Genomic DNA, 15,942 nt, shown 5'->3' on the forward strand with positions numbered 1-15,942 from the left:
AATTCAAAACATATAATATTGAGATAGAGATAGATAATGATCAAATGGATAATAATTATTTCAAAAAAATATTTAATAATTCTTTTTTTTATCTTTTACATTTTAATTTGTATGTATAAAAATGTTGGTTGGTATGATAAATGGAAGCTTCAACACCAAACCTACGAGAGGGATTCCTATAAAAACAAAAGCAAAAACAAAAACTCATAAGAGGGATTTGATGCGATCGACGGTCGGGATTGATGAAGATCAGAACCTATCGAAGCTGAACGATGTACCAGATTGATCGAAACAACATCTGGACCATCAAAATGGTCCAAAGATCCCTTAATCTTAATCGTTTCTGTAGCAGATAAGAATTTTCTTATTTTCTAGCCTCTCTCTCACGGCGGTCTCCGTCATCTGATATCTCCCTTCGTGTTTTTCTTTGTGCGTATCCCATGGCCTCTTCCTCTTTATTCTTCTACACTCTCCGTCTCTGCCAATCCCCAGCCATGTTGTTTCTTCCCGAGTAGTCTTCCTCTCTCTCTCTCTCTCTGATTCGGTTTCGACCCGTATGCCCACCATGGATTCTCGAACAACTTTCTCAGACTCCAATGACAACAACAGTGGGAGCAGCGGTATCTGCTTCATTTCCGGCACTGAGAAGTCCGAGACCCTGTCCTCGGAAATTTCTGCCCCAGACGTCACAGCCTTAAGACGCCTTTCTGAAAATCTAGAATCTATATTCGAATCCCCCGATTTTGATTTCTGCAGCGACGCCAAAATCGTAGTTTGCTCAGGCCAGGAAATTCCCGTCCACCGCTGCATTCTCTCGGCTCGAAGTCCCTTCTTTAAGACCGTCTTCTCTAGTTCAGCGGCCAAGGAGAAGGGTGGGAAATTCGAATTGAAGGAATTGGCCAAAGATTTTGAGGTGGGTTACCGCCCATTTGTTGCGGTTTTATCTTATCTCTATAGTGGAAAGATCAGGCCATTGCCCAAAGATGTTTGTATTTGCGTCGACGACAATTGCTCACATGTCGGATGTCGGCCTGCTGTGGATTTCATGGTGGAGGTGCTCTATGCCTCCTTCGTCTTTCAGATTCCTGAATTGGTGGCTCTTTATCAAGTAAGATAACAATTCCTGTTCTCGGTTGTGAATTGAATTTTGATTTACACCTTTACTAGCTAGCAGTCATAAATAAGTAAATAACCATTTATTCCAGAATTTCCTTTGTGCTTGTTACTTGATTTCCAAATCACTGTAGAGGTGGTCGTGTTGCAAAACAACTTGTTATGGAAATAAGATTACTCTAGTATTCAATCAAAGTTTTCTTGTAATCTAGTATCCGCATGAATTACGGGAAACCATGAGGCCCTTCGATAAATTTGATCTTCATTAACAGAGGTTTTTATTGAATGACCAAGTTCAACTCATGCAACAGACAACTTCATTATAGATTTTAAAGAATAATTGCAAGGATCGTCGTTCAAAAGAATGGTAATTCTCTACCTTTCAATGGAGCAAACTGCCTGTATATATACAAATGCATCAAGAATAAAAATAACAGTAAGACTAAAAATTAGCAACTTCCTAAAAGTCCATATGCACAAAATCTTTCTAAATATCTTACAATATCTCTATTACTCCCCCTCAAGTTGGAGCATGTAGGTCACGTATGCCCAACTTGCGAAGAAGAAAATCAAACTGTCTCGGCCAAGTGCCTTTGTCAAAATGTCTGCTAACTGATTATAAGTCCATACATGAGCAGCCTCAATAGTCCAGTCTTGCAAGGCATCACAAACAAAGTGACAATCAACCTCAATATGTTTGGTGCGCTCATGAAACACCGGATTAGCTGCAATATAAATAGCGACACGACTATCACAATGCAATTTCATAGGTCTCGGATGTTCCACCCCAAGGTCACGTAGAACACTCTTCAACCACTTCAGTTCACATGTCGCGGCAGCCAGGGACCTGTGTTTTGCTTCTGCAGATGAACGTGAGACGGTATGTTGCCTTTTGGTTTTCCAGGAAATAGGAGACCGTCCAAGCATCACAAAGTACTCAGTCAAAGAGCGTCGTGTCAAAGGACAACTAGCCCAGTCGGAGTCACAATAAGCATACAGTTTGAAATCACTGTTGGTACTCAAAATGATACCCTGGCCCGGATTCCCTTTGAGGTGTCGGACCACCCGTAGAGTTGCACCCCAATGTTCTTGTCGTGGTTGTTGCATAAATTGAGCCAATATATGCACAGAATAGCAAAGCTCTGGTCGTGTTACAGTAAGATAGATTAATCTCCCGATTAGACGTTGATATTTTTCTGGGTCATCAACCAACTTCCCGTTGGCCAGTGCGAGTCGATGATTTTGTTCCATAGGTAGATGAGTCAGTTTAGCTCCTAGCAATCCTGTTTCTGAAATAATATCTAGTGCATACTTTCGTTGACAGAGATAGATGCCCTCATCTCCTCTGGCAACTTCAATGCCAAGAAAATACTTCAGCGTCCCAAGGTCCTTCATGTGAAAGCACCGACTCAGATACTGCTTGAATTGATGTATCATCTCTCCATTGTTTCCTCCCACAACAAGATCGTCCACATACACCAAAACGCATAGTGTAGCTCCGTCCTTATGGTAAGTGAATAAAGAATAATCTGAGTGTGATTGAGTAAATTCATACGTCTTCAAGGCCGTGCTTGAATTGATGTATCATCTCTCCATTGTTTCCTCCCACAACAAGATCGTCCACATACACCAAAACACATAGTGTAGCTCCGTCCTTATGGTAAGTGAATAAAGAATAATCTGAGTGTGATTGAGTAAATTCATACGTCTTCAAGGCTGTGCCCAATTTGGCAAACCAGTTTATAGGTGCCTGTCGTAATCCGTATAAAGATTTGCGCAAGTGACATACCTTTCCTGAATGTGTAGATGAGAAACTGGGCGGCAATCGCATGCACACCTCTTCTGCCAAGTCACCATGCAAAAAAAGCATATGCACATCCATCTGATGAAACCCCCACTTTCGTGCTGCCGCTACAGCAAAAAACAACCGAACAGCCACCATCTTTGCCACTGGAGCATAATCTATCCCAGCCTTCTGATTGTTCCCTAAAATCACCAATCTAGCCTTGTGTCTTTCAATCATTCCATCTAAGTTATACTTGGTCTTGTACACCCATTTACACCCGATCGCTTGCTTCCCGAGGGGCAACGGTTCAAGAGTCCAGGTGCCATTACGCTAAAGAGCTTCAATTTCCTCCTTCATTGCTCGTCTCCAATGTGGCTCACGAGTTGCTTCTGAAAAATATGTGGGATCTTTCCCTGCAGTTATAGCTGCCAAGAACTGTCTATGTCTCAAAGAAAAATCAGTACAAGTCACATAACGTGTAATAGGATAAGGCACACCTGAGGAGTGGCATGATGTGGCATGATCAGCGAGGGGGTTGTTGATGCGCTGCGCTGTGTGGCATACATAGTCCTTCAGCTTCTCAAGAGGATGCCTTCCCCTACATCCTCAGCCAAGGTTTTCACCTTCACTGTTACTTTCCAAGTTCGCGTCGCCCTCTCTCTGTTCATTAAGAACCTCACCACTCCCCCTTGCTTTCGGAGTCAAGTCTTCTTCCGGAGTTGGTTCATCATTCGAAGTATCTGCACTATCCAGCTCATGATCATTAAAGCATTGCACATCATTACAAATAGATGGTTGCTCGGTCACACCGATGCTAAGTGATTCAGAGATAGCAACCTTATAAGGAAAAATATGTTCAGAGAATACAACATCACGAGATACAAATAACTCATTTGTATCTAAGTCATTGAGTCTCCATCATTTCTTGCCGAAAGGGTACCCAACAAATATGCACCTTCGACTTTGAGAACCAAACTTGTCTTTGTCACGCCTTTGATAATGAGCATGACATAAACATCCAAAAACACAAATATGTTTGTAAGTTGGTTCCTTCCCAAACAACAATTCACAAGGACTCTTTCCATCAAGTAAAGGACTTGGAGTACGGTTAATCAGATATTCTAGAGTCAACACACATTCACCTCAAAAACTCACTGGTAAATTTGCCTGAAAACGCAAAGCGTGTGCAACATTCAGGATATGGCCATGCTTGCGTTCCACCTTGCCATTTTGCTGAGGTGTCCCAACACATGATGTTTGGTGAATAATGCCATGAATATCACAATAATTATTCAATGTTACAATTCCAACCCATTATCACTCCTTATTACCCGAACCTTACTGTCAAATTGGGTCATTACCATGGCACAAAATTTCACAATGTTAGCACTAACTTCACTCTTTTTTGCCATCAAATAAATCCATACTGCCCGTGAGTAATCACCAACGATGGTCAAAAATTATATAGCACCACATGAAGCAGGAGTACGGTATGGTCCCCAAACATCGCAATGAATCAAGGCAAAAGGTGCAGAAGCTTTATTATGGCTCAAAGGAAACACATCACGGGTTTGTTTAGCTCTTAAACAAATATCACATAACTCACTGTGTGTTTCTTGACTAGCAATTTTATTTTTAATAGTAGGAAGTAGAGTAACAACTCATTTTGAGGGGTGTCCCATTCGCCTATGCCACAGTTCATATGAATCCATCTTCGCCAGCCCGCATGCACCAGTCCTTGTCACACAGCACCAAAGATAGACCCCGTCACGCTTCTCACCCACACCAATCACTGCCCTCGAAGTGGGGTCCTGCATTACACATAGTTTGTCAGAAAACGTGACTGTATATTTTAATTCATCAATAAATTGAGACACAGATATCAAATTGCAACTCAAGTTGGAAGCATATAAGACATGTTTTAAGATCAATCATTTCCCAAGTTGCACTTCTTCTTGCAACGCCATCATATTCTTTCCATCAGGAAGTCCAACGGCACAAGGAGGGATTTCATGCATATTTTTCAATAGCTCCAAATTCCCGGTCATATTGTGAGAGCATCCCGAATCTATCAACCACATTTTCTTACCCGTCAATTTCTCTGAAGTGGATTCCTTGTGTGAATTGATCATTGCCATTAGCGTTGCCCACTGTTCATCATTAAGTCCAGGAAAACCAGTTTTGTCGTTGGTCCGGACAGCCGCAATAGTGGTATTGACGCCACAGCTTCCTTGTGTCTGGACAGCATTCGCAGCTGCTGTACCAAACGCTCCTCGACCCCTTCCAGTTCCCGTGCCTCGACTTCCTCGTCCCCCACGACCACCAGAGCGACATCCTTTGCTTGCAACCACCAATCTGAGTAGCCTACAAGCTGAAAACATTTGAGCTCCTCATGTCCAGTCTTTCCACGGTGAGAGCACATCTTCTCATCCTTGTTCGTAGCTTTGGTTCTATTTCTAGTTTGGACAGCAAATCCCACAGCCTCTCCTCGTTCTTCATGTGCTCGAGCCACCATTTTGTGCCGTTCCTCTTGCATAATTATTGCATATATTCGATTCAATGAAGGTAAAGGATCTTTACTTAAAACATTTGAACTAACAGTGCCATAAACTGCACTGTCAAGGCCCATGAGAAATTGATGAATTTTCTCCTTTTCCCGCTCCAACGCTAGCTTGGTCGCCGCTCCACACTTGCATCCACTACACCTGCATTGTGGGTTCTTCACATACCCAGCCAACTCCTCCCATATGGTCTTCATCTTCCCATAATATGCGGATACGGTCATGCTTTCTTGTTTGCAATTGGCCAAGTCACTCTTTAATTGGTGAATTCGCAGATCATTCCCAATGGCGAACCGTTCCCGAAGATCCTCCCAAAGTTCCTTTGTTGTCTCCATATAGGAGATCGTAGACCGGAGTCCAGGTTCTATGGTATTGAATATCCATGCTACCAAACATGGAATCCACACTATACCAATCTTCTAATTCGTTGGAATCATCACCAGGTTTCGTCACATTACCTTCAAGAAAAACCAATTTCTTCTTTGCCCGGAACGCGTTCTTCATGGCTTTGGCCCATTCATCATAGTTATCGCCTTTCAAGACGATAGGTGTCACGACCAAGCCGGGGTTGTCCTGCGAACCAAGATAGTAAGGAGATTTCGAATAAGCCATAGTGTAAGTATGGCTCTGATAGCATAAAGAATAATTGCAAGGATCGTCGTTCAAAAGAATGGTAATTCTCTGCCTTTCAATGGAGCAAACTGCCCATATATATACAAATACATCAAGAATAAAAATAGCAAGAATAAAAATTAGTAAGACTAAAAATTAGCAACTTCCTAAAAGTCCATATGCACAAAATCTTTCTAAATATCTTACAATATCTCTATTAGATTTTATTATGAAGTACTTTCTAGCACAAAATTTCACAACTCAAAGATCTTGCTAATAAAAAATTTCTGATAACAAAATAATACCACTGTGGAATCTATATTTGTTCATCGGATAACTAAGTTCATCATAGCTTTAGAAGTTGGAAGTGAAACCAAGGCAAGACTAGTAGTAGTCTGCCAGTTATCAAAGCTATAGTGTGTTTCTAGCATTGGTAATGAAAACAACGATGACATGGATTTATGGTGGCTGAAAAATTGAAAGTTGGGATCTAATATGATTAGGAAAACTCTTTGACATATTATACGTAGGAATTTTTTGTGTAGTTTCAAGCCGCTGCTAATCTGGCACTTTTTGTTGTATCTTATCTTTTCTGTTTTTAATGAAATGCTCTTTTTACCCAAAAAAGAAAGTTTCCTTGACATGTATATAAGCTACGTGAAGATTATCACTACTACTGACAAATTATATGCTTATTATTTTCTATAAAAAAGTGGGAACTAGGGAATAGCTTATTAGGTAATTCTAACATATTCTACTATAATAGTGTTTTTTATTTCAAGAGATCCTTTTCACATCAGTTCATCCAGATCTATATTGAAGCTGGTTGGGGATATAAAGATAACTCATTCTATACTGTTTGGTTGAGTAGGTTTTGACTGCATTCAGTTCTTGTGATACATCGTATGTAAGGTTCACCTCATTATTGTTTGCAAGGATTGGTTTCTTCTCCTAAGAATAGGTTATGCATAGAGATATTGGAGCAAGCAGAGAGAAGAGATCCACTATTAGGGGAAGCTTCTGTTTCTCTTGCAATGGCAGGTGATGATCTGCGTGTGAAATTGTTGTACCTTGAAAATAGAGGTGAGTTATTCTGATACAGTCAAATTCTTTTCCTTTGGGTATGCATATTACTTGTTAAACATATTTTGGATGAACTAAACTTATTTCCTACAAAGTTTTCTCCAACTCCAAATACTGTGTCACGTATGAGTCAGGTTATACCTTTATATCGTACATCATACAGAATAAGAAAAATGCTTGAATTCAGCTATAAAAGATAAAAGTGAAATTTAACTATATTGATTCTTTATAGCTCTTTCTTTCTGTTCTGATTGATTGCTATCTTGCAATTTACCATCTTGGCCCATGCATTTATCCTACAATCTATGATTTTTGTGCACCTGAAGATAAAAGCTATGAAACAAGGCCTCTAGAACCTTTTTATCCAATATCTTTCCAAACCAAGCAAGATGGCATCAATTTTCAGTGATCCTCAATACTAGTTCTTGTTACGTAAGCATTTGTTTCATAAGAATTCTTGAAGTTCATATCTCTGTATATTCTATGTGAGAGTTGTAACTTATTAGTGCTGTATTTTGCCGTGCCTGGCCAATACTTGGGGGCCTGTTGTACTCTTTCAGTTATAATAAAATTTACCTTACCTTTTTTGAAAAAAAAAAAAAAAAAAAAACTATAACCTCCAACCCCTCATTAAAATCCTTTGAAGAATCTTGCTCTTGTTGCTATCAAAGCCATTCAGTTATGATTTTCAAATTCTTAGAATCAAACTTTAGTTTATTACCTGCTTTTCATATCTTTTTTTTCTTCATGAAGATCAGTTAGCTAATGTTTTCTTGTAAAAATTCAAACCCCTTTGCACCTTTTCTTTTCTTCTTCTTTTATTTTGTGTTGCTACTTACTAAAAATAACATATATTTTCTAGCAGTTCTTTACAATATTCAGTTTCATTTTTTTCTACCCACTCTCAAGAGATAAATTGTGTTTCAAACAGAAACTATTAGATCTCAGATGCTGAGATTTCTGGCCAAGATTAGCTACTTTGCATATGGTAGAGAGAAATATTAGATTGTAAACATCGAGAGTTTTTGAAAAAGTTGTCACAAAACAATCACCTGGGAAAAAAAGAACAGTTTCCATCTTTAAGGAAGGTGATGTAAACTAGCATTGCTTACTGTGGAGAATACTCATTTTCTCCCAATGACCACTTTTATTTTATCATTTGTATAAATTTTCCACTCTTCAGCTAAATGGATGTTCTTCAATTGATGCCTACCAACTTAGAAATAGGAACGTCAGAGCATTTAAGTGTATTTTTGCCTAAAATTCTATTATATTATTATTTTTACAATAGTTGAGGTTTCTAATGTAGATTTTGTTTCATTCTTATTGCTGTGTTTCAACTTTCAAATCTCCATACCCTGCCCCAATCACTCAGGCATGCACAACTGGTCTTTTTTTTTTGTCTTGTATGGGTCAAACCTCAAACAGCGATTGCTTTGGTTTAGGTGGATCCCTGACCATCATCCCAGAAACCATGCAAACCATTCAGTTGAATCACCCAATCATGAAATCTTTTTGATAGTTCCAAGAGTTTGATGGTTCTGCTACTTTATTGTCCAGTTATATTAATGACGTGGCATTGATATTGCCATTGAACCTCTGGACTATGAAGTGCCAGCTCCAGAAGTTTGAGGCCTGGTTTTAATTCAAGAGCATTTGTTTGCAGGTTTACAAATTTTACCATAATAAAGAGTTTTTTCTTACATTGACTGAGAACAACTTCACCTGATCAATGACCATTGCTGTAAAATATCCTATGGTGATTTTTGCTCTGAACTCATTTGTAATGATACGCCTTTTCTTACTCTAGTTTGTCTAGCAAAACTTCTATTCCCTATGGAAGCAAAAGTTGCTATGGACATTGCACAAGTGGATGGCACCGTGGAGTTCCCATTAACAGTGGACTTGAATGAAGCACCTTTCAGGATTAAAGAAGAGCATCTAAATAGGATGAGAGCACTCTCCAAAACTGGTAAATAATTCCCCATTCTTTCCATTGATCTTGCAATACTAGTTCTTCTGTGCTCTTTTTTCCTTCATCTTCCCTTACTTTGAGGGGAAATTACCCCTTGATTTCGAAGTCTTTATATGGCTGCAATTCAATTACAGAGGCTAATGCTCGAATATCTAGTGCAAGGAAACTAAAGTATTAGTGCCACCCATATGGAATTTTTTATCAATGCATCTGTGAAAAGGACTATGCACCACGGTCAATAAGAATTCCTGGTTGTCTGCCCTCTTTCCCAGGTGCATGCTCAGGTACTGCCACTCAAGTATTGGTTGTACTTACTGCCTTGTCTTTAAAACCAGAATTCTCCTTCGATAAAGCATAGCCACTTACTGAACTGCAGTCCCTAATCACTTCTAGTTCCTTTTCTGTAATCACTATTCTTAAGGGAATGCTGACCCTACAACCAGGCAGTAATTGTATATATTTGTTACCACTCTTACATGAGACCTGTGGTAGACAAGCTACAGGGTACCTGCTGAGCAGGTTGAACTTTGGAGCAAGCACCATCCACGTTCCTTTTAGGCTGCGTTTGGTTTGAAATGAAAGGTAGAGAAAGGAAGGGAAAGGTAGAGAAACCTGTACAAGCCTTAGTTCAGTCTTCTTTACAGTTAACGAAGGGCTTTCTCTCCACATGTGTTTGGTTGGGAACTACCCAGTTGTAAAGTGGAATTCTTATTTATCCTATGTCCTCCTGCATGTACAGTTGTTTACTCAAACTAGAACCCGTCCTTGGAACAATAGAGGACAACTAGGAACAATTTTGGTTTAGAAGCATGATTGTGCCACATTTAATAATTGGGGCCATGCCATCTTATATCGTGAAGGACAGCTCTGAACCTTTAGTGCATGTTTGTATATTTGTAACCTTCTCCAATCATACATATCCTTGCTGTTTATATGTAATCGAGTATCTCACTGCCATGAATCTTCTGTTTGGAACCTCAGTGGAACTTGGGAAACGCTTTTTCCCACGTTGCTCAAAAGTACTCGATAAGATAATGGATGCTGAGGACTTATCAGAGCTTGCACATGTTGGAAATGACACGACAGAGGAGCGTCAAAGGAAGAAGACAAGGTACATGGAACTACAGGACATGTTAAGTAAAGCATTCCATGAGGACAAAGAGGATTTCAATAGATCCACCATGTCATCATCATCCTCATCAACATCTATAGGAATGGTGAGATCTAATAACAGGCTTACCACAAGGAAGTAAACTTTTAACAACCTGAGACTGAGAGACAAACACCTGTCCCATCCTGTTGCATGCTCATGCTGTAGTGTATCGATTCCATTCACTTTTTCTTTCGCTTTCTTTTAGCATCCACAGCACACTTGTCCTAATGTAACATATACGAACATGATTTTGGTATGTATTTACTTGCTCATATCATTGTACAGTCTGGGAAAATTTTGTACTAGAGAAGATTAGGTTTGTACGTGTTATGTAGGGCACAAATACAAGTGAAACTCTCAAGTTCAGGTCAGAATATAACGACTTTGGAATAAGCATCTACAGGCAACCATAGAAGCAGGTTGGCATTGTCTAGAACATCTCCTACTCCTAAGGTCGGAAGAAAATTCGGGATGATCATGGCCACCATGAGGAAAGCAGAACCAACTGGATATTGGGAGATGATGTTTGAAACTCTTATTCTATTATTCTTTCAACACTGTAGATCTTGACCTAAAGCAAGAATGGGATGCTCATAGTCATAGACACAGCTGGCTGTGATTGATTATTGGCTCACAGTGCACACGGCCAGCAGCTCTTCAGTCTTCACATTCATCGTTTGCTGACGACCTACTCTGTAGTCCGGACTGACTGTCACAGTGTCACGTCACTCCCACTCAAGAATAAACGACTGAAAAGCATATCCTCAAAAACATTATCTTTACAGAGTGTGTAGTGCCGATAATTGCCTTGGCCTCACGCCCAATCAACCATTCCCAATAGAAATGATGTGGGGCATTTGGGTTTTGGGGTATGAACCAATGTTCTATACTCGAGAAAATTTTACAATTTCCAGCAGCGGCACGGCAGAAGATAGGATCATCCGCGGTTTCTCTGTCTGTTGTGTCCTTGGCTTTGTGGGTTTAACCAGGAGGTTGGAGCATCAAATGGCCGCATGGCACAAATGTTAGTACCCTACTCTACAAATCTGTTTCTGTCTATACTATTATAAAAAGTAGGAATAGCTTCTAAATTTCTAGAATTTTTTGAAATATGACCCGCATGGCACAAATGTTAGTACCCTATTCTACAAATCTATATCTGCCTATACTATTATAAAAAATAGGAATAGCTTCTAAATTTCTTTACTAAAATATCCCTTTTTTTTTTTAAAATATGACCCCACTATTGTGAGGGTAGAAAATGTAATATAAATGCTATTATTCAATACATTCAATTCCCTCTCATAAATCACACATTTAAGGTATTAACTCCTGATCACCCTCATTGATTCATATATTTAAAACATCTTTGTTTATTCTCATAATTAAATTTTACTAATTAAATCCATACAAAATAAAATAATAATTCTAATAACATAAAACTTATACTTTTAAAATCATGGAAAAAATAGTGTTTTCATCTAGGTGGTGGTAAGAAATTAAACCTTTTTGGTCAAATGGGCCAACTCATGTTTCCACAATTATCCACTTGTTGAAAAGTTAGTGTGTTGTGTTAAATACAAAAAAAAAATGTTTCCATAATTAAATAATATAAAATTCAAAAATAGATCAAATGCAAATATATAAATTAAAGAAAATTTTGGAACACTTTTAACATCATATATTTGACATATTAAACAATAATAAGTATGACAAATAAGAATTATTTTTATTAATGAGGGAAATGGAATATAAAATTTAAAACCAATTTGAAATAAAACCATTTTTATTTTCTCTCTCAATAAATCTCATATCTAATTTATATTTTATCATTAAATCCTATATCAAGCATATATTTTTCTCATCATTAAATTCCACTAATTAAATCCAAAACATCAATTTTATTATTATAAAAATAAATATATTGAAAAATTATTTGAAAACAAAATCATTTTCTTTCACTCTTGGTGGTGGGTAAGCAATTCAACCATTTGGGCTTAAATGGGTTAATCAACAATATCATAATTTAATAATAAAAAATTAAAATAAATAAAATATAGAAAAACAAAAAGAATTAAATATATCTCTAATACTGTGCATTCATTATACTAAACAAAAATAAGTATGAAATATAAGAAGTATTTTTATTAATGATGAAAATGGAATGTCAAATCTAAAATCAACTTATAAATGAAATGATATCATAGTCAAGTAATAAAATTTTTAAAAATAGAAAATAAAAACAATCACAAAAATTAAAAAACTAGATAAAATTTTGGGCACATATCTAATGTTACGTATTTATAAAAAATAAAATATCAGGTACATCTATAACATTATACATTCATTATATTGAACAAAAATAAATATTATACATAGAAATCAATTTTATCAATGATATAAATGTAATACAAAATTTAAAGTCAACCTAAAAAGCAAACTATTTTCCTTTTTTTTGAAAATAAATATTGTCCTTTTTGGGTGGTGGGTTATTGGTTTGGGTTAAATAAATTAATTGGTGATGTCATAATTAAATAATAAATCTTTAAAAAGTAAAAAAGTACAAGCAATCAAAAGAATACAAAAATTATAAAAATGTATAAATCTCTAATGTTATATATTAATTATATCAAGCAAAAATTTAGTGTAATAAGTAAAAAATATTTATATAATGTATATGAAATATATAATTTAAAATTGATTTAAAAGCAAAGCTATTTTCCTTTCTAGATGATGGGTCAATGATCCAACTTTTCAAATAAACTCATGGTTAAATTTTAATAATAATAATTGATGAAGGATGATTTGACTCAACTTATGAAACGATGACACGTAGACGCCGACTTAGCATGAGCGTCAACCCAGCATTGAAGCCCAGAGCGACCAAGTGACGGGCCTACAAAGCAGTCCGCTACGTTACAGCTCACGAGGGGAGGAGTCCGCCGCGACACGAACTCCGAGTTCCCCATGCTATCTTTGAAGAGATACTCTGACGCAACTGTAGCTCGCGAGCTAAAGTTATTAGCTCGCCCGAGCTCCCTAGCAGACAAGTCATTCCGAGGATCAATTCCACTAAGGGTAATCTTGGAGTGTTTCAAGCTCGCCACAAAATAGCTCGCGAACGATCCGCACTAGCGCTCTCCAGGAAGCTTTCGACTGACAGACCGTACCGGTCAAACTGCGCCATATCCTCTACTAACGGCGCAGTCCCAGTCCTCTCGACAGTCTGCGTCCACGTCTCTCAGTAGGCAAAGGTGTGCCTGCCACTTTGGAAATGTGTCACTCACCCGGGCGAGGCTACACCACAATGGCCACCTATGCAGCCCTGGCAGGTAACGGCTGTGGCAGGAGCCCAGTGGCGGTTATGCCCGACCTAATGTGAGTGTCCCTATAAAAACCCTCAAGGCATAAGAGAAACTTCTTCTTGAATCTCTGACCCCGTGAACAAAGTGGTAACGCGCTATCCTCACTCTTAGCCCTTCGTCTTTCCCTCGCTTCTACCGAGTACTGACTTAAGCATCGGAGTGTCCCTGCCGGGTAGTGCCCCAAGGGATTCTTCTTATTCTTCCCTGTCTCAGGTGTCTTCGAGGAGCCACACGAGTGCCAGCTAGGAGTGATCGGATTGCGCCGCATCATTTGGCGCCGTCTGTGGGAAATGCTTCAAAAGGCCTTTCTCCCTAAGCTTTTGCAGTTCGGTTCTTCCTTGAAACAATCCGACGCTAACTCCAGGGAATAACCCCAGCTTCCTACTGTCTGTATCGAACAGTTCATCGTCCCCCTCTCAGCAGATGGAATCCCCAGCTTGAATGTGCCTCTCACAGTGGCACCTGTCATCGCCCCGCTCCCTGCTACAATCAGAGCGACGTTCACCGAACCTTTGGTTGTGCCCCTAGCGGCCAGCCCGCACCAACTGGAGGACTTGATGCAGTGCATGCAGGCCATGCAGGCCCAAATGCAACAGTTCCAGCAACTTTAACTCTATCAACAACACGTACTGCACCATGTCTCCCAGTATCAGTATCAGCAGCAATTCCCCTAGTTGCCTCAACCTCAACTTTAGCAGCTGCAGTTCCCGCCTCAGCACCTAGCCTCGCAGCAAGCTAAGTCTTGCCGCCAGGACGAGCACCTCGTTGGCCAAAGAGAGGCCCCCCAGAACCTCCCAAAAAACCAGGCCTCCCCCCACGGCAGACGAGAGAGACCGGCTACCTCGATCTCGCCGCGGGTGGACAGGTCGGGAGGACCCCAGCTCGCCAGGTCTACATCACCTTGGCAGTCAAAATTTGAAACCCCGATCCTTGAAAACCGGTTCGAGATCCTAGCAACAAACTCCAAGCAAGAACCCTCTATCCGTAGCCATCACCAGTAGACCGGGCTACTTCCTGTGCAAACCATTCCGGGCAGCGCAGAGGTGAGTAGCACAAACGCCGATCCCACCAAGAACGCCGAGCTCGTTGATCTGTCACCCGCGATTTGCCCGAGCTCACGGGCAAAGAAGAGGTAAGCTCGGTCGAAGTCAAAGCTCCCCTCCTCTCAGTTCCATCCCCCCTGTCTTCCGAACTCCTGGCAGTCCCGATGCCCAAAGACTTCAAGCTCCCCCCTCTTGACAATTATGATGGGTCATTTGACCCGAATGATCATGTAGATGCCTTTCAGTCATAGATGCACCTAGCGAGAGCCAGTGAGTCGTGCATGTGCGTAGCCTTCTCTACTACTTTTAGAGGAGCAGCCCGCACGTGGTACCGAAATTTGGCACCCGGGTCAATAAGAAGTTGGACGCAGTTTGCGCAAACCTTCACATCCCACTTCGTTACTAGCAAGCGGTGTCTGCGAACTGAAGAAATTCTCCTCAGCATAGTGCAGAGAGAGGGAGAATCCATCCGAAGTTATATCAAGCGGTTCAACAATGTCTGTATGCAGATACCACGCCTGGACCCCGCCATACGCCTTGCAACAGCTAAGAAGGGTGTGACACACAAAGAGTTTAAATGGCATATGGTCGTCAATCAACCAGCGACCATAACCGAGTTCCTGAACCTTGCGGACAGATTCATAGCCACCAAAAGGGCGAGGGCACACCCGAAAAAAGGAAGAGGGAAGGAGACCTTTCTAGTCAAGGGGACAGCTAAAAGAAAAAGGACACAACTCGGGGGGTAAAGTCGGGTCAGTTTTTCCGACCTCCTGTAGCAGACCAAGATGATTACACCCCACTGAACGCGAAGCGGGCTGAAATCCTGATGGCGATCAAGGACGCCTCGTACGTGAAGTGGCCACCCTGTCTGAGGGGGAATCCCAATGAAAGAAATAAGAATATGTATTGCAGTTTTCACAAAGATTATGATCACAGTACCGAGAGTTGTAAAAACCTCCGCGATGAGATAAATGAGCTCATCCGTCGCGGATATCTAAGAAACTTTGTGCAGAATAATAATAATAGTAATAAAACAGGTCGGCAAGGGGAGCACAATAAGGATGCCCCCGAGTCCAGTAGCAGGCTGGCCGAACAACTGTAGAGGCAGCCTCCGGAGGAGAGGCCAGTTCGGGGGACCATCCACATGATAGTGGGAGGTTCTATCGTTGCGGGTTGCACTTCAACAGCAGCTTGGGCGTCGGTTCACGAGGCCATCCGGGAGGAGCAGAACCCCGCAAAACGGCCGAGGAC

The 15,942-nt window shown here is 40.2% G+C and overlaps 1 protein-coding gene across 1 annotated transcript; it reads left to right on the forward strand.

Moving 5' to 3' along the window:
* The first annotated feature begins 408 nt into the window (after positions 1-408).
* LOC148846921 (BTB/POZ domain and ankyrin repeat-containing protein NPR1-like) lies at positions 409-10,555 on the forward strand. Its single transcript, XM_088949463.1, has 5 exons — positions 409-1,108; positions 6,855-6,939; positions 6,985-7,155; positions 8,966-9,127; positions 10,112-10,555. The coding sequence occupies exons 1-5, from the start codon at positions 557-559 to the stop codon at positions 10,381-10,383; spliced, it is 1,242 nt and encodes a 413-aa protein (XP_088805589.1). The 5' UTR covers positions 409-556; the 3' UTR covers positions 10,384-10,555.
* The last annotated feature ends 5,387 nt before the right edge of the window (positions 10,556-15,942 follow it).

This window comes from Nelumbo lutea, chromosome 6 (assembly GCF_056320005.1).
Source record: "Nelumbo lutea isolate HS-2025 chromosome 6, American lotus-T2T, whole genome shotgun sequence".
Classification (NCBI taxonomy): domain Eukaryota; kingdom Viridiplantae; phylum Streptophyta; class Magnoliopsida; order Proteales; family Nelumbonaceae; genus Nelumbo; species Nelumbo lutea.

What these genes read in the sequence shown, in the direction of transcription:
- LOC148846921 (XM_088949463.1), top strand. Translation starts at nt 557, where the DNA reads ATGCCCACCATGGATTCTCGAACAACTTTCTCAGACTCCAATGACAAC. An exon ending in AATTGGTGGCTCTTTATCAA is followed by an intron (nt 1,109 to 6,854) that starts GTAAGATAACAA and finishes TTTTATTTCAAG; the next exon opens with AGATCCTTTTCACATCAGTT. An exon ending in GAGAGCACTCTCCAAAACTG is followed by an intron (nt 9,128 to 10,111) that starts GTAAATAATTCC and finishes TTGGAACCTCAG; the next exon opens with TGGAACTTGGGAAACGCTTT.